Source organism: Oncorhynchus nerka, linkage group LG23 (assembly GCF_034236695.1).
Source record: "Oncorhynchus nerka isolate Pitt River linkage group LG23, Oner_Uvic_2.0, whole genome shotgun sequence".
NCBI classification, from domain to species: Eukaryota; Metazoa; Chordata; class Actinopteri; order Salmoniformes; family Salmonidae; genus Oncorhynchus; species Oncorhynchus nerka.
Window position 1 is genome coordinate 40,323,100 of NC_088418.1, and position 22,771 is coordinate 40,345,870.

At 41.9% G+C, this 22,771-nt stretch overlaps 2 protein-coding genes across 5 annotated transcripts in view; one reads left to right on the forward strand and one right to left on the reverse strand.

Annotated features, from left to right (window-relative positions):
• The window catches only part of LOC115106827 (stromal interaction molecule 1-like), a 137,541-nt gene extending 126,772 nt beyond the window's left edge, over positions 1-10,769 (reverse strand). Inside the window, exons 1-2 of one of the 3 annotated variants that reach the window (XM_029629950.2) lie at positions 10,396-10,769; positions 5,044-5,168 (exon numbers count right to left, since the gene is read on the reverse strand). In XM_029629950.2, coding sequence (XP_029485810.1) covers positions 5,044-5,164 — 121 coding nt within the window. In that variant the 5' untranslated portion in view covers positions 5,165-5,168; positions 10,396-10,769. Of the gene's footprint in view, positions 1-5,043; positions 5,169-9,128; positions 9,326-10,395 lie in introns of those variants that run through there. The other 2 variants (XM_065008115.1, XM_065008114.1) reach the window with 2 other exon arrangements.
• Positions 10,770-11,267: 498 nt separating this feature from the next.
• LOC115106828 (rho-related GTP-binding protein RhoG-like) overlaps positions 11,268-22,771 on the forward strand; it is a 23,345-nt gene continuing 11,841 nt past the window's right edge. Inside the window, exons 1-2 of one of the 2 annotated variants that reach the window (XM_029629953.2) lie at positions 11,272-11,374; positions 14,674-14,724. The gene's annotated coding sequence lies outside the window, so the exon portion shown is untranslated. Of the gene's footprint in view, positions 11,375-14,673; positions 14,725-22,771 lie in introns of both variants that reach the window. The other variant, XM_029629952.2, reaches the window with a different exon arrangement.

The following is a 22,771-nucleotide window of genomic DNA, read 5'->3' on the forward strand; positions in this document are numbered from 1 at the left end:
TTTCTTTCTGGTTTGTGTGAAATCGTTAAGAATAACATAAAACCAAGGTGAATTGGTTTAGTCTTGACTCTTGGTTGATGGTGTTGGGGAATGGATAATGTATTGATGCTCGAGTGCCAAATCAACACAAATTTGAGTATATTTGTCTTTGTTACCTCTTTTTTACATTTATGAGTCTTATTTTTGTATATATTTTTATATTTATATAGTTTTAAATGTTATGATTATTTCTTTGTGTTGTTCCAAATCTCTGAATAAAAATTACAGTTAGTGCAGAATGGTTTTTTCTGGGGGGGGGCGGGGGGGGTAGTTTTAAACAGTTTTAAACAAATTAAGCTAGAACCACCACTGCCTATACCCATCATGAGATTGCTACAACATAGGTGCACAGGTTGAGAGAAAAAAAATGTCAAATTGACAGACAGTGACACATTCAATGCACACTCTTGCCTGTATCTAGCTAAATTAGGGTGTAATTATTAGTCCAACAGTTGCAAACTAGAGTTTCTATTGGACAAATGTAGATATGTTAATCACCGTTTCATTCAGATTGCTTCCATTTTTTCAACAGAATTGGCAGAATGAATACACCCCTGATCACTCGTAAACACAGTTCAATTTCATAACAGCCAAGTTGAATTCCTTCTCTCATCTATGCGCTCTCCTCCTCTCACCTTGTTCCTTCGCTTGTGGACTTCAATGCACAACACATCAAGTCTGTGACCAGGTGAAAAAACCTTTCCAAGCCAAACCTTATCATAACCACTACACACAGCCTACATTGTTGTCACCATATTAGCTACTACAATCATGCAGTAATGTTACAGTCAGTAAGCAGTTTAGCACTTACACTGGTGGGCTCCGGTGGCAATACATTTGTAAAACCAAAAGCTTCCCTTGACTTGGAAAAGTTCCAGTGTTGTGTTGGAAAGTCATAGCCAGGTAGCTAACATAGCATCCCTCTGTTTGAGCAGGTTGTTTGAGTAGGCTAAATTAGCTAGCTGCATTTGCTAGCTAAGTAGGTCAAACTGAAAAAAATGAGATCTCTCTCTTTCTTGTCCTTCATTTTGGAAGAAATTAGTTTTAAAACTGTTCTACTATTGTCTTTCTCTCTCTTTGAGTCAACTACTCACCACATTTTATGCACTGCAGTGCTAGCTAGCTGCAGCGTATGCTTTCAGTACTAGATTCATTCTCGGATCCTTTGATTGGGTGGACAACATATCAGTTCATGCTGCAAGAGCTCTGATAGTAATTACTTCCGGAGGACATCCTCCAACCTATGTAAGTCTATGGATGGGGTGAGAGCCATGAGTCTCCTAGGTTTTGTATTGAAGTCAATGTACCCAGAGGAGGACTGAAGCTAGCTGTCCTCCGGGTATACCATTGTGATACCCTACAAAGTGCTGTTGAGGCTACTGTAGGCCTTCATTGCAAAATAATGTGTTTTAATAAATTATTTGGTGACATGATTATATTTAGTATAGTTTTATCTAAAAAGGATAACATTTTAAATGTTTTACTTTTTGTATATATTTTTTTTATTCACTGAGGAGCCTCCACTGCTCTGCTACTCTCTGTTCTTAATGCTCTTGAATCCAGCAACCAATTTTCTTTCTGAGAGGGCCATGTGTGTGTGTGTGTGTGTGTGTGTGTGTGTGTGTGTGTGTGTGTGTGTGTGTGTGTGTGTGTGTGTGTGTGGTCAGCTTATACCATATGTTTATTTTGGCTATGGATACATACCACTGCAGCACTGACTGCATCGCCGACTATTATTGACTTATGCATGATTCATTAACTGCAATCTCATCAACATACACACGCACACACAGAGAATGTATGAGAACTTTCTTCAGTTACTGTCACTACCATGCATATTCTCCCCCAAGCCGACATCGTGAAGGCTCAAGAAACTACACTGGACTTAGTGCAAACTGGAGACAGGTTTGGGCGGTAATACAGATTGTCATACCGACCTTGTGCCATACCGGGATATTTCCTCTTTTCAAATCCCACTGATAGCATTGCTAACCTTTTGGATTACAGGGTAACAAGTACATGTAAAATCCAATAGAGAATGCTAACTAAATGCTATCGCATTGGGAACATTTTGTAAAGTTTCTGACCTAAACTATACAAGTATAAAAGTACCTAAAAAAAATGCTACTCACAGTTTGCTGAACGCACAAAACAAATTTTAGCTAGGAAGGGATTCTCTGCTGTTATGAAGCACATTCTTTATTTTGGAAGAAACTAACCACTTATCTAGACAGCTAACGAGCTACTAAATTAGAAAACTAAATGCACAAATGCCTCTAGCACATTTTAGAGATTTAACTTTATAGTTATAAGATATCTAGCTGGTAAACATTTAGTTGTTAATTCCATACTGTAATTAAATCACCTGGCTCATGCTGCACAACAATGAGTGACTCACAAGGCTCCGGTCTCTCCTCCCCACCTATAGGCAGAAACTCAAACAGGAAGCACCCGTGGTAAGGACTGTTCAATGTTGGTCTGAACCATCAGAATCTATGCTTCAAGACCGTTTTTGATCATGCGGAGAATAGTATTGAAGTTCAGTGCATTCGGAAAATATTCAGACCCCTTCTGTTTTTCTACATTTTGTAACTTTACAGCCTTATTCTAAAATAGATTAAATAAAACATTTTCCCCATCAATCTACATACAATATCCCATAATGGCAAAGCAAAAACAGGTTTTTAGAATTTTTTGCAAATGTATTAAATCTAAAAAACAGAAATTACCTTATTTAAATAAGTATTCAGACCCTTTGCTATGAGACTCAAAATTGAACTCCGTTGCATTCGGTTTCCATTGATCATCCTTGAGATGTTTCTACAACTTGATTGAAGTCCACCTGTGATAAATTCAATTGATTGGACGTGATTTTGAAAAGGCACACACCTGTCTACATAAGGTCCCACAGTTGACAGTGCATGTCAGGGCAAAAACCAAGCCAAGAGGCCTATTTGGAATGCTAAGCCAGACAAAATTAAACAGGCCTATTTATTTAATGAAAATGAGTTTGGGTTGGCTAAAATTATTAAATATTAAAGCTTTAAACCTTCACTCATATATAAGTTATACTTAAATGGTTGTCCAGTAGATCATTTTTAAGAAAGCCTCATCCTTTGTTAAAATGTCATTTTTGCCTTCATACAGATTACAACTTCTCATTTCGGACTAATTGAAAATTTCATTTAGTTTAAAGTATAGCCCTTTCTTAAACAAGCCATACAAAGCTGGTTAAAATTTCAGTTTTATCCTCCGGAAAAGATAGAACAAATAAACTCAGCAAAAAAAGAAACGTCCCCTCACTGTCAACTGTGTTTATTTTCAGTAAATGTATATGTTTTTAAATATTTAAATATTTTTCTAATAATGTTTTCTGAACATTACTAACAGTATCTTGTGGTTTTGAAGGAAAGTTCTTAACTTTTGACGTCCGGATGAAAAGCGTGCCCAAAGTAAACTGCTACTCAGGCCCAGAAGCTAGGATATGCATATAATTGGTAGATTTGGATAGAAAACACTCTAAAGTTTCTAAAACTGTTAAAATCATGTCTGTGGGTATAATAGAACTGAAATGGCAGGCGAAACCCCGAGGACAAACCACTCCTCCCCCAAAAAATATCATCCTACCACTGATTTCAATGGCTTTTATAATAGGGTGAAATCGTTCCTGATTGCAGTTCCTAGGGCTTCCACTAGATGTCAACGGTTTAGAAAGAGTTTCGGGCTGGTTTATGGAAAAATTAGCCAGAAATTTTACTTTTTGTAGGTGGCTCCCATTTTGCTGTAGTGTTTCCAAGCGCGTGAATGAGAACGCGTTCTTTGGTATTTTTCTCCGGTAAAGACAATAAACGGTTCTCCGTACTAAATTGTATCATTTATTTGCATACTTGTTTGGATAAGTTTATTGGTAACGTTTGGGATACATTTTGTATGCATTTTGAAGGAAGGAAACCGAGTGGATTATTGACTGAATCTCGCCAGCTAAACTGAGTTTTTATGGATATAAAGAAGGACTTTATCGAACAAAAGGACGATATGTAATGTATCTGGGTCCTTTTGGAGTGCCAAAAGAAGAAGATCTTCAAAGGTACGGCATATATTATATCGCTATTTCTGACTTTCGTGTCGCAACTCCCTGGTTGAAAATGATTTGTTATGCATTTGTGTGCTGGGCAGTCTCCTCAGATAAATCGCCCAGAAGTTTTCGAAATGGGAAACGCTAGCGTCCCACTAATCCGCAAGAAGTTAACGTCCTTTGAACTATTTGAGAACATGACAGTAAATGACAGTAAATAGAGCCATGAGGACACTTGTAGGAAACGTTATGCTGAAATTCCCACAGAAGAACGTTGTTTCTTAATGTTCTCTGAACTATGAGATTATTCCAATGTCAAACCAGTTCCTATAACATTACCAACATTGAAATTAAATGTAACCATTTTTGCACTTTGAGGGCACGTTCTGTTAAGTGCTAGCTGGGTTTTCAACTGTACATGTCATACATCAACTATGCTATCCCATCCACAACAGTCCAGAAACAGTTTGGTCATCCTGAATGCACCCAAACAGGTCAGTCTTTCACATATCTGAGGGGCCTATAGGCAGGAAGTAGGCAGGAAGTAAGCAGGGAATAGGCAGGGCTACATTCAAAGGATCTGGGAACATGAGGAGTCAACCTCATGTTCCCAGCAGTCTGCACTACAAGACAACCATTGAGCCACTTCCTATCTGTGTCCCAAATGGCACCCAATCTCTCCTGTAAAGTGAACCACTATTGACCAGGACCCATAGACCATGGGGCTCTGGTCAAAAGTAGTGCACTATGTAGGGAATGCGGTGCTCAGCATGGTCTGTGTGATGATGATGTCACTTGCTAGGCCACAATGGATGCAATAGGCTGCTCTATGTTGTGTGTTAGATTGCAGAGTGCTTTAAAGACCTGAATGCTGTCAAACGCTGCCATCCTAAATGGTATTTACAGAGAGTTTGGCCAGTCAGTCTTACCTGAGGCTCCATTGCCAACCTGCAGATGGATGGGAGAGGCCTGGTTGGTCCTGTCCGACTCGCTCTGACCCCAAAGGCACACACACACCACATACACCATCACCAGCCACACACACCCCATCCTCCTGAGAAAGAGAGAGAGAGCGAGAGATAAAGACAGACCCAGGACAGCAGCACAATTAGACACAACCAAATCATGAGAAAACAAAAAGATAATTACTTGACACATTGGAAAGAATCACCAATAAACTGTGCAAACTAGAATGCCATTTGGCCCTAAACACATAGTACACAGTGGCAGAATACCTGACCACTGTGACTGACCCAAACTTAAGGAAAGCTTTGACTATGTACAGACTCAGTGAGCATAGCCTTGCTATTGAGAAAGGCCGCCGTCGGCAGACCTGGCTCTCAAGAGAGGACAGACTATGTGTACACTGCCCACAAAATTAAGTGGAACCTGAGTTGCACTTCCTAACCTCCTGCCAAATGTATGACCATATTAAACTCCCATATCTATTGCGTGAAACACCACAGTGTGCCATCAATGTTGCCACAAGAAAAGGGCAACCGGTGAAGAACAAACACCATTGTTAATACAACCCATATTTATGTTTATTTATTTTCCCTTTTGTCCATTAACTAGTTGCACATAATATGTCATTATTATTTTGGAACTTTTGTGAATGTAATGTTTACTGTGAATTTGTTTATTGTTTATTTCACTTGCTTTGGCAATGTAAATATATGTTTCCCATGCCAATAAAGCACCTTGAATTTGATTGAATTGAGAGAGAGGGAGAGAGAGAGAGAGAGAAAGAGAGAGAGAGAGAATATTATCCATCTCTATATCCAGGGCTTTAAATTAATATTTTTAATTGGTAGCACTGGTGCTCCCAACTTTTAAAAGTTAGGAGCACCACATGAAACGTATGAGCACCAGCAAATAAGATTTTTTAAATCGATTGTGATACAGCCTACTGTATATTGGGCCTATATGAATTATATCTACTTTTGAAGAGCATGTGTCCTAGAAACTAATCAAATAAAATGATATTTGTCACATGCTTCTCAAACAACAGGTGTAGACTAACAGTGAAATATATATGTATGGGCCCTTCCAACAATGAAAAATAGAGAAATAATTGAAAAATAATCACAAGGAATAAATACACAATGAGTAACGATAACTTGGGTATATGCACGGGGTAAGTACCGATTCCATGTGCAGGGGTATGAGCTAATTGAGGCAGATACACTACCGGTCAAAAGTTTTAGAACACCTACTCATTCAATGGTTTTTCTGGTGTCTGGAGGTTATGGGGAAGCAAGTGAGTCGCTTGCGCGATGTGTAGCCTATGATCGAAGCCGAAGCCGGAATGGAGCTTGCCTGCCCACACTCAATGCAAAATATACACATACAAACGACAGCATACAAATGCACACAAACATTAACATCACACCTCCCCAAGTGCAAATACAAGTCACTGGGAATGTGAGTCCAAGTCACCAATGGTCGAGAAGGCGAGTCCAAGTCACCAATGGTCGAGAAGGCGAGTCCAAGTCCGAGTCACTAATGGTCGAGAAGGCGAGTCCATGTCCGAGTCACCAATGGTCGAGAAGGTGAGTCCAAGTCACCAATGGTTGAGAAGGCGAGTCCAAGTTCGAGTCACTAATGGTCAAGAAGGCGAGTCCAAGTCACCAATGGTCGAGAAGGCGAGTCCAAGTTCGAGTCACTAATGGTCAAGAAGGCGAGTCCAAGTCCGAGTCACCAATGGCCGAGAAGGTGAGTCCAAGTCACCAATGGTCGAGAAGGCGAGTCCAAGTCACAAATGGTCAAGAAGGCGAGTCCAAGTCACCAATGGTCGAGAAGGCGAGTCCAAGTCACCAATGGTCGAGAAGGCGAGTCCAAGTCACCAATGGTCGAGAAGGCGAGTCCAAGTCCGAGTCACCAATGGCCGAGAAGGTGAGTCCAAGTCACAAATGGTCAAGAAGGCGAGTCCAAGTCACCAATGGTTGAGAAGGCGAGTCCAAGTCACCAATGGTCGAGAAGGCGAGTCCAAGTCACCAATGGTCGAGAAGGCGAGTCCAAGTCACCAATGGTCGAGAAGGCGAGTCCAAGTTCGAGTCACTAATGGTCAAGAAGGCGAGTCCAAGTCCGAGTCACCAATGGCCGAGAAGGTGAGTCCAAGTCACCAATGGTCGAGAAGGCGAGTCCAAGTCACAAATGGTCAAGAAGGCGAGTCCAAGTCACCAATGGTCGAGAAGGCGAGTCCAAGTCACCAATGGTCGAGAAGGCGAGTCCAAGTCACCAATGGTCGAGAAGGCGAGTCCAAGTCACCAATGGTCAAGAAGGCAAGTCCAAGTCCGAGTCACCAATGGTCAAGAAGGCAAGTCCAAGTCCGAGTCACCAATGGTCAAGAAGGCGAGTCCAAGTCACCAATGGTCGAGAAGGCGAGTCCAAGTCACCAATGGTCAAGAAGGCAAGTCCAAGTCCGAGTCACCAATGGTCAAGTCCAAGTCGAGTCACAAGTCATGAAATTATATTCCTATCAACAATTGAGCTTTTATAATAAACTAATGTATTTGCAGTGTTACATATTACATACCTGGATAAGAGGAACACCTATGTGAGAATGCTATTAATTGACTATAGCTCAGCGTTCAACACCATAGTGCCCTCCAAGCTCATCACTAAGCTAAGGTCCCTGGGACTGAACACCTCCCTCTGCAACTGAATGCTGGACTTCCTTACGGGCCGCCCCCAAGTGGTGAGGATAGGCAACAACACATCCATCACACTGACCCTCAATACGGGGGCCCCTCAGTGGTGCGTGCTTAGTCCCCTCCTGTACTCCCTGTCACCCACGACTGTGTGGCCACGCACGACTCCAACATCATCATTAAGTTTGCTGACAACACAATGGTTGTTGCCCTGATCACCGATGACGAGGGAGGAGGACAGTGACCTGGTATTGCAATCTCCCCCTCAAAGTCAGCAAGACAAAGGAGCTGATCGTGGACTACAGGAAACAGAGGGCCAAGCACGCCCCCATCCACATAGATGGAGCTGTAATGGAATGGTTTGAGATATTCAAGTTCCTAGGTGTCTACATCACCAAGAAATTATCATGGTCCACAAACACCAAAACAGTTGTGAAGAAGGTAGAATAACATCTCTTCCCCATCAGCAGGCTGAACATATTCGGCATGAGCCCTCAATCCTCAAAACGTTATATAGCTGCACCATTGAGAGCATATTGACTGGCTGCATCACTGCTTGGTATGGCAACTGCTAGGCATTCGTCCGCAAGGCGCCACAGAGGGTAGTGCGTATGGCCCCTGCCAACAAGGACCTCTATACCAGGCCGTGTCAGAGAAAGGCCCTAAACTGTCAAAGACTCCAGCCACGCAAGTCATAGACTGTTCTCTCAGCTACCACACGACAAGCGGTACCGATTCACCAAGTCTGGAACCAACAGGATCCTGAACAGCTTCTACCCCCAAGCCATAAGACTGCTAAATAGGTTACTACTTGAGAAAAGGTTTACAAGTATTTGGTTTTAAAACATACTTAAAGTATCAAAAGTAAATGTAATTGCTAAAATATACTTAAGTATCAAAAGTAAAAGTGCAAATAATTTCACATTCTTTATATTAAGCAAACCAGATGGCACAATTTTCTTGTTTTTTAAATAGTTTACCGGTAGCCAAGGGCACATTCCAACACTCAGACATAATTTACAAATGAAGCATGTGTTTAGTGAGTCCGCCAGATCAGAGGCAGTAGGGATGACCAGGGATGTTCTCTTGATAAGTGGACCATTTTCCTGTCCTGCTAAGCATTTGAAATGTAACTACTTTTGGGAGTCAGGGAAAATGTATGGAGCAAAGAGTACATTATTTTCTTTAGGAATGTAGTGGAGTAAAAGTTGTCAAAAATATCAATTGTAAAGTACAGATACCAAAAAAAACTACTTTTAAGAATTTTAAGAATTTTTACTTAAGTACTTTACACCAGATGTCAGTTATACATCCTAAAATCATTAGATTATTCTCGACTGTTTGAAATGCAGTGTACTGACCTTTTAATTCGTTTTCTGTTCCTAAACAAACCACACAGACACATCCATCAAGAAACAATGACAACACGCGTAGCCTATCAATGTTGTTATGCTGAAGAAAACAAAAAGAACTGCTTACTTTAAAAGTGAAAGTAGGCCTTTAACTATGGATATTCGATAAGATAATAAATGCCCGCCTTGGCATTCTCAAGCGTGTTGGAAACAATATTAGATATTACAGAATTGTGGTCAAGTCCTTCAGTTACTCACTTTAAGTTCCGCTTTATTTTACAACCAACCCAGCTAGCACATAATGTTCTGAGAACCATATATTTCTTAGTTGGGAATTTCAGTAAGACTACTTCAGTATGTTTCCTACAGGTTTCCTCGTGGTTTTATGTAAGTCATGTTCTCAGAATGTTCAGAGAACATTAAGAAACAGCATTCTTCTGTGGGAATTTCAGTACTTCAACATAGTTTTTTTTGCAGGTTTCCTCATGTTTCTATTTAAAGTCATGTTCTCAGAACATTCAGAAAACGTTCCACGAAAACCTTAGTAACATTCAAAAATAATTGTACTAATGTTATTCAAAAACATGTACACTAAACTCTTGCTTGTTTCCATTGAAATGGGTTCCGTTTGAATAGACAAAAATATACAGCTTTGTATGAGCAAAAATAAAATGACACAGTAGCCCCTTCCTTTTGGCGTAGTGGACAAATTCCATTGTTAAAGAACAGAAGATCATAGGTTCGAATCTCACTGAAGTGCCACCTATAAAAAATAAATGTGTTCAGAGTGACTAATACCTATTCATTTCCATGTGTCCTATCGGTGCTCTGAGTGCAACACAAATAAACTAGGCTAGCATTCAATGAAACTTTTAGGAAGTTATTAAAAAAACACTATAATTTCCATTCTATAGTAAACCATAGTAAAACGTTCTCAGAAACTCAATGCAACCTAAAAATGAATGATCTCAGACAGGCGAAACTTTCCCTTCCATTCACAGAACATTTCAAAGTAAAATTTTACCAGTCAGGAAACGTATGGCTTAGTTCCCAGAACTAATGGGGAAACCAAAACATACGTTCCAACAACTTCCAAGGAACCAAATGTGCTAGAGTGACACAAACGTAGCCAGACAATAAGCATATCCCAGTAAATAAGCGATGCCAATGTAAACAAAGTAACAATCTTCGATGTATACCTAATAATAACTCGGTATTCAATGTCAAAGCGCAATTTTCCATCTCCGTTTTACTACGTCGTCGTTGGGAAACTCACCTTTACAACTTGGGATATCCTATGAGGTATGCAGCTGCTGTCTTACGATCCCCAACACAGTAAAGTCCTCTGGAGTTTCTGTGTACTGTGACTAGATATTGTCCAGTCCTTTTGTGTAGTCCATTTGAAATCAGTTTTAATATAGGTCCACTCGGAGTGCGATGTCTGATGTCGCCCCTGTCTTCGCGCGGAGAGTAGGCACTGCACTGTATGGGGTAGACTAAACTATACCTAATCGAGATCAGTTTACTTCGAACAGCTCATTCCCCTCTCACCAGAATACAGTTTTATATCATCTCTAACTTGTCCTCTGGATATGATCTGTGGATAATATACTGTCGTACACTGAGTGCGCTCCACACGGAGCGCGGAAGCCACCTTCAGGATTTACCAGAAAAGCGCAATTCATTCTGGGGTTCTTTTTTCTATCCCGAACTGTCACTAAACTCAAACGTCAAAACCCCTTCCTGCACTTAACCCCTCTAGTAGGCCTATAAACATAACTTGTATCTGTTAAATGTAGTGGCCAATGTCTATCCTATTTAAGTATACTGAACACACACTGTATTTATGTTGTTTTCTTTGTGGCTAGCAATGTGCATTAACTGCTATAATTTGCATAAAGATGGTATTTAACGAATTCGTTGATATGTATATTACCTACAAAATAAAATCTTTATGATAACTTTTATTAGGATGTACAAAACAATTGTAGGCATAGGCTAATCTAACTATGGTTCTCAGTCAGAGTCGCATCCTCAGCTCAGCTGCTATTCGCCAACAAATAAACTTCCTCAAACTTCACCAAAGCCGTTTCATACACTTCCTCTCCTCTCCGCAAAAGAACCGACTTCCTTCATAACGCAACCCCGCCCGCCCGCCCGACTGACTGACAACACAAAACAACGAAGATCCATCCGCTCCTCGGGCGTCGGACCAATTCTGCCACAGAGAAGGAGAGGAGGAAGGACTATGTTAGGTGAGTTTTTGACCCAAGACTGCTTACTTATTATACCTAATCGGAAATTAATAGGCTGGGACTACTATACCTTTTAAACTGTGTAACGTAGCCTAATGCTGCGAGTTATTCTACAACAAATGTTGTCTGGCTTCCCATTAACTCTACTGTGTTTGACTCCGAGATGTCCAGCTTTCTGTCTGGAGCCTCTCCGTTATCATTTAGACGTTTGCTACAGGCTAGCGTCAGTTATTATTTGTCTATGCCATGGGATTATAGGTTATTGTGTTTTACTCATAAGTAATTGATCGAGGGACCAACTATTCCCTAAGAATGTTGACATGTCTTCTACACTCACTTGTTTAGGGGTGTTCTGTGTGTGTGTGTGTGTGTGTGTGTGTGTGTGTGGGGGGGTGTGGATGTGTGTGGATGTGTGTGTGCATGAGAGTGCATGTGTGTGTGGTTTTCGATCATCCGTATCATCTCCTATCACCAGAAACAGATGTGACTATTCTATGAATGATTTTAACTCAGACAATCACACAGTTTGATGGTTTCATGTTATGAATTGAGAGTGAAATGACTGACTTTCCACCAAAATGTCCATCAATAATTTTCCTTGCACAACCCACCATCCAATATGTATTCTCTCTGTATACTCCAATAATACAGGGAGATATACAGGAGGGCAAACCTGCTGTTTGAGTATGGTGGTGGTGGTATTTTCACACTTTACTAGTGTTTTCTCTACTCTGACAGTTAGGTGTGGTTCGATACCTGAAACCTTTTGTGGGGAAGGAAGGAGTGAGGGAATGAGGGGGGTAAGGAGGGAGGAAAAGAGGAAAGGAGGAAAGGAAGAAGGGAATATTGAGTTCTGTGTTTGGACAGCTGTTTGTCTGACAGCTCAGTCCTCAATGATTTTAACAGCCACCAAGAGGTGGTCATAACACACATTATAACATACTTATAACATATACACACCAACTAGTTGATGTCTGCCTGGACCACATACAAGATAAAGTACATACTTAAATTATATATAACCGTTGTATATACAGTTGAAGTCGGGAGTTTACATACACTTAGGTTGGAGTCATTAAAACTCGTTTTTAAACCACTCCACAAATTTCTTGTTAACAAACTATAGTTTTGGCAAGTCGGTGAGGACATCTACTTTGTGCATGGCACATGTCATTTTTCCAACAATTGTTTAGAGACAGATTATTTCACTTATAATTCACTGTATCACAATTCCAGTGGGTCAGAAGTTTACATACACTAAGTTGACTGTGCTTTTTAACAGCTTGGAAAATTCCAGAAAATTATGTCATGGCTTTAGATGCTTCTGATAGGCTAATTGACATAATTTGAGTCATTTGGAGATATACCTGTGGATGTATTTCAATGCCTACCTTCAAACTCAGTGCCCCTTTGCTTGACATCATGGGAAAATCAAAGGAAATCAGCCAAGCCCTCAGAAAAAAAATGTAGACCTCCACAAGTCTGGTTCATCCTTGGGAGCAATTTCGAAATGCCTGAAGGTACCACGTTCATCTGTACAAACAATAGTACGCCAGTTTAAACACCATGGGACCACGCAGTCGTCATACCACTCAGGAAGGAGACGCGTTCTGTCTCCTAGAGATGAACGTACTTTGGTGCGAAAAGTGCAAATCGATCCCAGAACAACAGCAAAGGATCTTGTGAAGATGCTGGAGGAAACAGGTACAACAGTATCTATATCCACAGTAAAACGAGTCCTATATCAACATAACCTGAAAGGCCGCTCAGCAAGGAAGAAGCTACCGCTCCAAAACCTCCATAAAAATGCCAGACTACAGTTTGCAACTGCACATGGGGACAAAGATCGTACTTTTTGGAGAAATGGTCTGATGAAACAAAAATAGAACTGTTTGGCCATTGTTATGTTTGGAGGAAAAAGGGGGAGGCTTGCAAGCCAAAGAACACCATCCCAACCATGAAGCACGGGGGTGGCAGCATCATGTTGTGGGGGTGCTTAGCTGCAGGAGGGACTGGTGCAAAATAGATGGCATCATGAGGTAAGAAAATTATGTGGATATATTGAAGCAACATCTCAAGACATCAGTCAGGAAGTTAAAGCTTGGTCGCAAATGGGTCTTCCAAATGGACAATGACCCCAAGCATACTTCCAAAGTTGTGGCAAAATGGCTTAAGGACAACAAAGTCAAAGTATTGAAGTGGCCATCACAAAGCCCTGACCTCAATCCTATAGAACATTTGTGGGCAGAACTGAAAAAGCGTGTGCAAGCAAGGAGGCCTACAAATCTGACTCATTTACACCAGCTCTGTCAGGAGGAATGGGCCAAAATTCACCCAACTTATTGTGGGAAGCTTGTGGAATGCTACCCGAAACGTTTGACCCAAGTGAAACATTTAAAGGCAATGCTACCAAATACTAATTGAGTGTATGTAAACTTCTGACCCACTGGGAATGTGATGAAAAACATCAAAGCTGAAATAAATTCTCTCTACTGTTATTCTGACATTTCACATTCTTAAAATATAGTGGTGATCCTAACTGACCTAAGACAGGGAATTTTACTAGAATTAAATGTCAGGAATTGTTAAAAACTGAGTTTAAATGTATTTGGCGAAGGTGTATGTAAACTTCCGACTTCAACTGTAGCCATTGTTGTTTTACGAATTCCAGATTGCCCCGCTAGTCACTTTGGATGAGTAAATGGTTGCTAAATAACCATATTGTTGTCGTGATAACCCACAGCTCATAGAGTAGACTCTGGCAACCGACCCAACTAGGCCTGTCCCTCAGGACATCTAGCCCTTCCTGTTTCACTTTCTCACACCGCTAGTTCACTCTCCTGGGGCCTTGCTTGTAAATGCTGTGAACGACACACACACACACGCACGTTCTCTCTCACTCGCTCGCGCACACATACACACACAATTATACACCAAACTGAGTACACACCAAAGTGGTAGTGCCCGGACTCGTGTTCTTTAAAAGTGAGCATTAACAGGCATACCAACATCATGCTGTCTCTACCTTATTCCCTTTATATTGCACTATTTTTGACCAGGACCCATAGGCACTATATTAGGGTGCCATTTGGGATGCATCCTTTGTCGCTGCTTGTTATATGTTGCTGCTGTGAATGCAAGCCTTTCAGTTCAGCCCTTAAAGGAACCATCTGTAACTTTCATATCCAGTCTAAAGGTCTCCCTCTCTGAATGTTTATTCTCCTCTGTCTCTCTTCTTTCCACTCTGCATCCTCTCTCTCTCTCTCTCTCTTTCCTTCCCTCTCTCACTCTGACTGTAGTTTAGTGCTGCTGGGGACTGTTACGAGTGTGTAACATGCTGACTAGATCAGGTAGGAACCTGCATCCACGTGCGCCATTGTATGCATGTTGATTTTGTCCATCCACACCAGACGTGATCAAGACACGCAGGTTGAAATATCAAAATTAACTCCGACTCAACTGCACTATAAATACAAAAGTATGTGAACACCCCTTCAAATTGGTGGATTCGGCTATTTCAGCCCCACCCGTTACTGACAGGTGTATAAAATCGAGCACACAAATCGTGTGTTCTCTACACCGACAACTAATCCACAGACAAAAGGGGAAACATAGTTAGTTTCTAGTAATCTCTCCTCCGTCAGTCTTGTTGTTGTTCTTTTTCTTCTTCTGTGGACTTTACATGGCAGTTGGCAACCAACTTTAAGATGCATTACCAGTACCAACTGGTTTGGAGTGTGGACCTCAGATTTGCTTTCAATCACCCACGTGGGTATATGCTCCTAAAAACCAGCGAGGAGATGGGAGAGCCAGGACTTGCAGTTTGGGTGAAATTATTGAATAATATCAGGAATCAAGGTAAGACCCAAGTGCAGACTGTGTGAAGTAATGACGTTTATTGAAACAACAGGGGCAGGCAAACGACAGGTCAAGGCAGGCAGGGGTCGATAATCCAGAGTAGAGGCCAAGGTACAGGACGGCAGGCAGGGGTCGATAATCCAGAGTAGAGGCCAAGGTACAGGACGGCAGGCAGGCTCAGAGTCAGGCAAGAGTCAAAAACCAGGAGGTTGAGAAAAAGAGACACTATGGAAAACAGGAGCTGAGACAAAATGCTGGTAGGCTTGAACAAACCAGACAAACTGTAAAACAGAGACAGAAAACACAGGTATAAATACCCAGGGGATAATGGGGAAAATGGGCGACACCTGGAGGGGGGTGGAGACAAGCACATGGACAGGTGAAACAGATCAGGGCATGACAGAATAACATGTATGTGTCCATTTATTTTGCATCGCTCGCGCACCCACCACAGGCAGTGTGGTCAGCATGCTGACTAGACCAGGTAGGAACGTGCATCCACGTGTGTCATCGTGTGCATTTGTCTATCAACACCAGAAGCGATCAGGACACGCAGGTTGAAATATCAAAATGAACTCTGAACAACCTAAACTCAGCATGAAAATAAACGTCCTCTCACTGTCAACTGCGTTCATTTTCAGCAAACTTAACATGTGTAAATATTTGTATGAACATGACAAGATTCAACAGCTGAGACATAAACTGAACAAGTTCCTCAGACATGTGACAATTAAACAATGTGTCCCTGAACAAAGGGGGGTCAAAATCAAAGTAACAGTCAGTAACTGGTGTGGCCACCAGCTGCATTATGTACTGCAGCGCATCTCCTCCTCATGGACTGCACCAGATTTGCCCGTTCTTGCTGTGAGATGTTACCGCACTCTTCCACCAAAGCACCTGCAAGTTTCCAGACATCTCTGGGGGGAATGGCCCACCCTCCGATCCAACATGTCCCAGACGAGCTCAAAGGGATTTAGATCAAGGTTCTTCGCTGGCCATGGCAGAACACTGACATTCCTGTCTTGCAGGAAATCACACACAGAACGAGCAGTATGGCTGGTGGCATTATCATGCTGGAGGGTCATGTCAGGATGAGCCTGCAGGAAGGGTACCACATGAGGGAGGAGGATGTCTTCCCTATAAAGCACAGCGTTGAGATTGCCTGCAATGACAACAAGCTCAGTCCGATGATGCTGTGACACACCGCCCCAGACCATGACGGACCCTCCACCTCCAAATCAATCCAGCTCCAGAGTACAGGCCTCGGTGTAATGCTCATTCCTTCAATGATAAACGCAAACACGACCATCACCCCTGGTGAGACAAAACCGCAACTCGTCAGTGAAGTGCACTTTTTGCCAGTCCTGTCTGTTCCAGCGACGGTGGATTTGTGACCATAGGCGACGTTGTTGCCAGTGATGTCTGTTGAGGACCTGCCTTACAACAGGCCTACAAGCCCTTAGTCCAGCCTCTCTCAGCCTATTGTGGACTGTCTGAGCACTGATGGAGGGATTGTGTGTTCCTGGTGTAACTTGGGCAGTTGTTGTTGCCATCCTGTACCTGTCCCTGCCATCCTGTACCTGTTGCCATCCTGTACCTGTACCTGTCCCGTGTGATGTTCGGATGTACCGATCCTGTGCAGGTGTTCTTACACGTGGTCTGCCACTGCAAGGACGTTCAGCTGTCCGTCCTGTCTCCCTGTAACACTGTCTTAGGTGTCTCACAGTACAGACATTGCAATTTATTTCCCAGGCCACATCTGCAGTCCTTATGCCTCCTTGCAGCATGCCTAAGGCACGTTCACACAGATGAGCAGGGACCCTGGGCATCTTTCTTTTGGTGTTTTCCAGAGTCAGTAGAAAGGCCTCTTTAGTGTCCTAAGTTTTCATAACTGTAACCTTAATTGCCTACCGTCTGTAAGCTATTAGTGTCTTAACAACCGTTCCACAGGTACATGTTCATTAATTGTTTATGGTTAATTGAAAAAGCATGGGAAACAGTGTTTAAACCCTTTGCAATGAAGAACTGTGAAGTTATTTAGATTTTTACGAATTATCTTTGAAAGACAGGGTCCTGAAAAAGGGACATTTCTATTTATATTAATTTGGGGACAGGTCAAAAAGCATGACACATTCATGGCCATTTAGCTAGCTTGCTGTTGCTAGCTAATTTGTCCTAGGATATAAACATTGGGTTGTTATTTTACCTGAAATGCACAAGGTTTTCTACTCCGGCAATTAATCCACAGATTCTATTCAGTCTACTTTTTCATCTTCTTCTTTGGACTTTATATGGCCAACCAACTTTAAGGTGCATTACCACCACCAACTGGACTGGAGTCTGGACCTCAGTTCAGCTTTCAATCACCCATGTGGTTATATGCTCCTAAAAACGAATGAGATTGGAGAGGCGGGACTTGCAGCGCCTCAAGCGTCAAAATTAGAACCAAGTTCTATTTTAGCGCCTGGCTACGCAGACGCACATTGACGCGCGCAAACAGTTTGGATGAAATGATTGAATAACATGTATGTGTACATTTATTTTGCAACACTCGCGCACCCAACGCGGGCGGTGTGGTCAGCATGTAAGGGAAGAAGTGGAGTGGCAAAGTAACGTCCTGTCTTACTTCTCCTTTCATCTCTCTCTTTCAATGAAGTTGTAATCTGCGGTGAGGAGGACGTGTGAGCTTCTGAGTGAGCTTCTTTAACACCCTATTCCTTATATGGGTCATTCTACACAAGTGGTGCACACTGGGGGTTGATTTCTTTCTCATTTATATCCTATTTTTCCCCAAACTTTCAGAGTACATATTTATCTTCCAACATATGTCAGGTAGACATATATATTACTCACACACTGTTTGTATTTGAAATATTTCCTTACCACCCCACCAAATTTGTCACTAGCGAAATGTTGTGAAAAAGCTGTAATAAAAGGGAGAACCGCACAGTAGGGATCATTTTGATTAACCTTATTTTACAGATTCATTGTACACATTGTATTTGAATACTAAACTAACAAAATAGTCAAAACAATTTTTAAACTGATTTTCAAAACCTTTACATTTCATTATGAGAATTATAATCACTTTTGTTCTCTGTAAAATGTTCAATGTTGATTGTAAGAATCTGAAATTTGTTGATTGACTTACTTATGCATCTAATTCATTATATTGTTAGACGTAATGGTTGGAACCGGTTCAAGAAAACAGAACCAAAAACAGACACGGAACAGGGTGCGAAAATGATTATTTTAAAAGCTTGTATACTGGATAATATCATCATTTTACATTCCAGAAATGTTTTTCTAGTCCCACAACTCTAGAGCAGTGGAAACTAGTTCTCTGGAGTGATGAATCGCGCTTCACCACCTTGATGTACTGGGCCGTACCCACTATCCTCTGTAGTGCCTTGCAGTCGGGGGCCGAGCAGTTGCCATATCAGGCAGTGATGCAACCAGTCAGGATGCTCTCGATGGTGCAGCTGTAGAACTTTTTGAGGATCTGAGGACCCATGCCAAATCTTTTCAGTCTCCTGAGGGGGTATATGCTTTGCTGTGCCCCCTTCACGACTGTGTTAGTGTGTTTGGACCATGATAGTTTGTTGTTGATGTGGACACCAAGGAACTTGAAGCTCACAACCTGCTCTAAAGCCACGTCGATGAGAATGGGGGCGTGTTCTGTCCTCTTTTTCCTGTAGTCCACAATCATCTCCTTGGTCTTGTTCACGTTGAGGGAGAGGTTGTTGTCCTGGCACCACATTGCCAGGTCTCTGACCTCCTCCCTATAGGCTGCCTCATTGTTGTCGGTGATCAGGCCTACCACTGTTGTGTCATCTGTAAACTTAATGATGGTTTTGGAGTCGTGCCTGGCCGTGCAGTCATGAGTGAACAGGGAGTACAGGAGGGGACTGAGCACGCACCCCTGAGGGGCCCTCGTGTTGAGGATCAACATGGCGGATGTGTTGTTATCTACCCTTACCACCTGGGGGCAACCCGTCAGGAAGTCCAGGATCCAGTTGCAAAGGGAGGTGTTTAGTCCCAGGGTCCTATGGTGTTGAACGCTGAGCTCTAGTTAATGAATAGGATTCTCACATAGGTGTTCCTTTTGTCCAGGTGGGAAAGGGCAGTGTGGAGTCCGTGGTTCTCTGGATCTGTTGGGGCGATATTCAAATTGAAGTGGGTCTAGGGTTTCTGGGATAATGGTGTTGATATGAGCGATGACCAGCAGGATGTTCTACAATGCTGGAAGGCTAATTGATTCTACAGTCTTTAAATATGTGTGTTTCGGTGGGACCGCATTTTTTAGAGAAAGATGTTTGAAAATAAAGAAATCTACTAATTAGATTATTATCTTTCAATGTAATAATAGAAGAACTAAACATGTTCTATTGAAATAAATAATATTGTTAAAAAACATTTTAACATGAACATTCAGGAGTCTGGGTTTTTATTTTAATTTGGTTGGGGGGGACCTCTTTCAATGTAATAATATAATAACTCAACATGTTCTATTGAAATAATAGTGTTAAAAAATGTTTTTTAACATCAATCAAGTGTATTTATGAAGCCCTTCTTAGATCAGCTGATATATCAAAGTGCTGTAGAGAAACCCAGCCTAAAACCCCAAACAGCAAGCAATGCAGGTGTAAAAGCATGGTGGCTAGCAAAAACTCCCATAGAATAATCCCAGTGGTTGTCGAGGGTGCAACAGGTCAGCACCTCGGGAGAGGAGAAGAGAGGAGAGGAGAGAGAGAGAATACTTAAATTCACACAGGACATCAGATAAGACAGGAGAAATACTGGAGGCTGAGACAGGAGGGGTCCGGAGACACGTGGCCCCATTTGACGATACCCCCGGACGGGGCCAAACAGGCAGGGTATAACCCCACCCACTTTGTCAAAGCACAGCCCCCACACCACTAGAGGGATATCTTCAACCACCAACTTACCATCCTGAGACAAGGCCGAGTATAGCTCACAAAGATCTCCGCCATGGCACAACCCAAGGGGGGGCGCCAACCTTGACAGGAAGATCACGTCATTGACTCAACCCACTCAAGTGACGCACCCCTCCTAGGGACGGCATGGAAGAGCACCAGTAAGCCAGTGACTCAACCCCTGTAATAAGGTTAGAGGCAGAGAATCCCAGTGGAGAGAGGGGAACCGGCCAGGCAGAGACAGCAAGGGCGGTTCATTGCCCCAGTGCCTTTCCGTTCACCTTCACACTAATGGGCCAGACTACACTCAATCATAGGACCTACTGAAGAGATGAGTCTCCAATAAAGACTTCAAGGTTGAGACCGAGTCTGCGTCTCTCACATGGGTAGGCAGACCATTCCATAAAAATGGAGCTCTATAGAAGAAAGCCCTGCCTCCAGCTGTTTGCTTAGAAATTCTAGGGACAATTAGGAGGCGTGCGTCTTGTGACCGTAGCGTACGTGTAGGTATGTACAGCAGGACCAAATCATAGAGATAGGTAGGAGCAAGCCCATGTAATGCTTTGTAGGTTAGCAGTAAAAACCTTGAAATCAGCCCTTGCCTTGACAGGAAGCCAGTGTAGGGAGGCTAGCACTGGAGTAATATGATCAAATTTTTTGGTTCTAGTCAGGATTCTAGCAGCCGTATTTAGCACTAACTGAAGTTTATTTAGTGCTTTATCCGGGTAGCCGGAAAGTAGAGCATTGCAGTAGTCTAACCTAGAAGTAACAAAAGCATGGATACATTTTTCTGCATCATATTTGGACAGAAAGTTTCTGATTTTTGCAATGTTACGTAGATGGGAAAAAAGCTGTCCTTGAAACATGATATGTTCATCAAAAGAGAGATCAGGGTCCAAAGTAACGCAGAGGTCCTTCACAGTTTTATTTGAGACGACTGTACAACCATTAAGATTAATTGTCAGAATCAACAGAAGATCTCTTTGTTTCTCGGGACCTAGAACATGCATCTCTGTTTTGTCCGAGTTTAAAAGTAGAAAGTTTGCAGCCATCCACTTCCTTATGTCTGAAACACAGGCTTCTAGCGAGGGCAATTTTGGGGCTTCACCATGTTTCATTGAAATGTACAGTGTGTCATCCGCATAGCAGTGAAAGTTAACATTATGTTTTCGAATGACATCCCCAAGAGGTAAAATATATAGTGAAAACAATAGTGGTCCTAAAACGGAACCTTGGGGAACACAGAAATGTACAGTTCATTTGTCATAGGACAAACCATTAACAGAGACAAACTGATATCTTTCCGACAGATAAGATCTAAACCAGGCCAGAACTTGTCCGTGTAGACCAATTTGGGTTTCCAATCTCTCCAAAAGAATGTGGTGATCGATGGTATCAAAAGCAGCACTAAGGTCTAGGAGCACGAGGTTCGATGCAAAGCCTCGGTCTGATGCCATTAAAAGGTAATTTACCACCTTCACAAGTGCAGTCTCAGTGCTATGATGGGGTCTAAGACCAGACTGAAGCATTTCGTATACATTGTTTGTCTTCAGGAAGGCAGTGAGTTGCTGCGCTACAGCCCTTTCTAAAAATTTTGAGAGGAATGGGAGATTCGATATAGGCCGATAGTTTTTTATATTTTCTGGGTCAAGGTTTGGCTTTTTCAAGAGAGGCTTTATTACTGCCACTTTTAGTGAGTTTGGTACACATCCGGTGGATAGAGAGACGTTTATTATGTTCAACATAGGAGGGCAAAGCACAGGAGGCAGCTCTTCAGTAGGTTAGTTGGAATAGGGTCCAGTATGCAGCTTGAAGGTTTAGAGGCTATGATTATTTTCATCATTGTATCAAGAGATATAGTACTTAAACACTTGAGTGTCTCTCTTGATCCTTGGTCCTAGCAGAGTTGTGCAGACTCAGGACAACTGATTTCATATGTTCTCATGTTCTGAGCAGGGAACTTAAACGTTAGCTTTTTTACATGGCACATATTGCACTTTTACTTTCTTCTCCAACACTTTGTTTTTGCATTTTTTTAAACAAATTGAACATGTTTCATTATTTATTTGAGGCTATTGATGTATTATATTAAGTTAAAATAAGTGTTCATTCAGTATTGTTGTAATTGTCATTATTACAAATACTTTTAAAAAAAAAGTTATCTGCAAATTAATCGGTATCGGCTTGTTTTGGGCCCTCCAATAATCGGTATCGGCGTTGAAAAATCATAATCGGTCGACCTCTAGTAGGTTAGCAATAAAACCTTGAAATCAGCACTTGCCTTTAAAGGCACTTGCCTCGAAATGTTTTGAGAGGAATGGGAGATTCTATATAGGCCAATTTAGTTTTTTAAATATTTTCTGGGTCAAGGTTTGGCTTTTTCAATAGAGGCTTTATATCTGCCAACATGAAGTTTAGGGGTCTGGGTTTTTATTTTTATTTGGTGGGGGGGGCTCTTTCAATGTAATAATAGAACTCAACATGTTCTATTGAAATAATAGTGTTAAAAAACATTTTTAACATGAAGTTTAGGAGTCTGGGTTTGGGACAGCCATCTCTCAATAGCAATAGGTGTTTTAACAATGACTTTGACCTATATTAA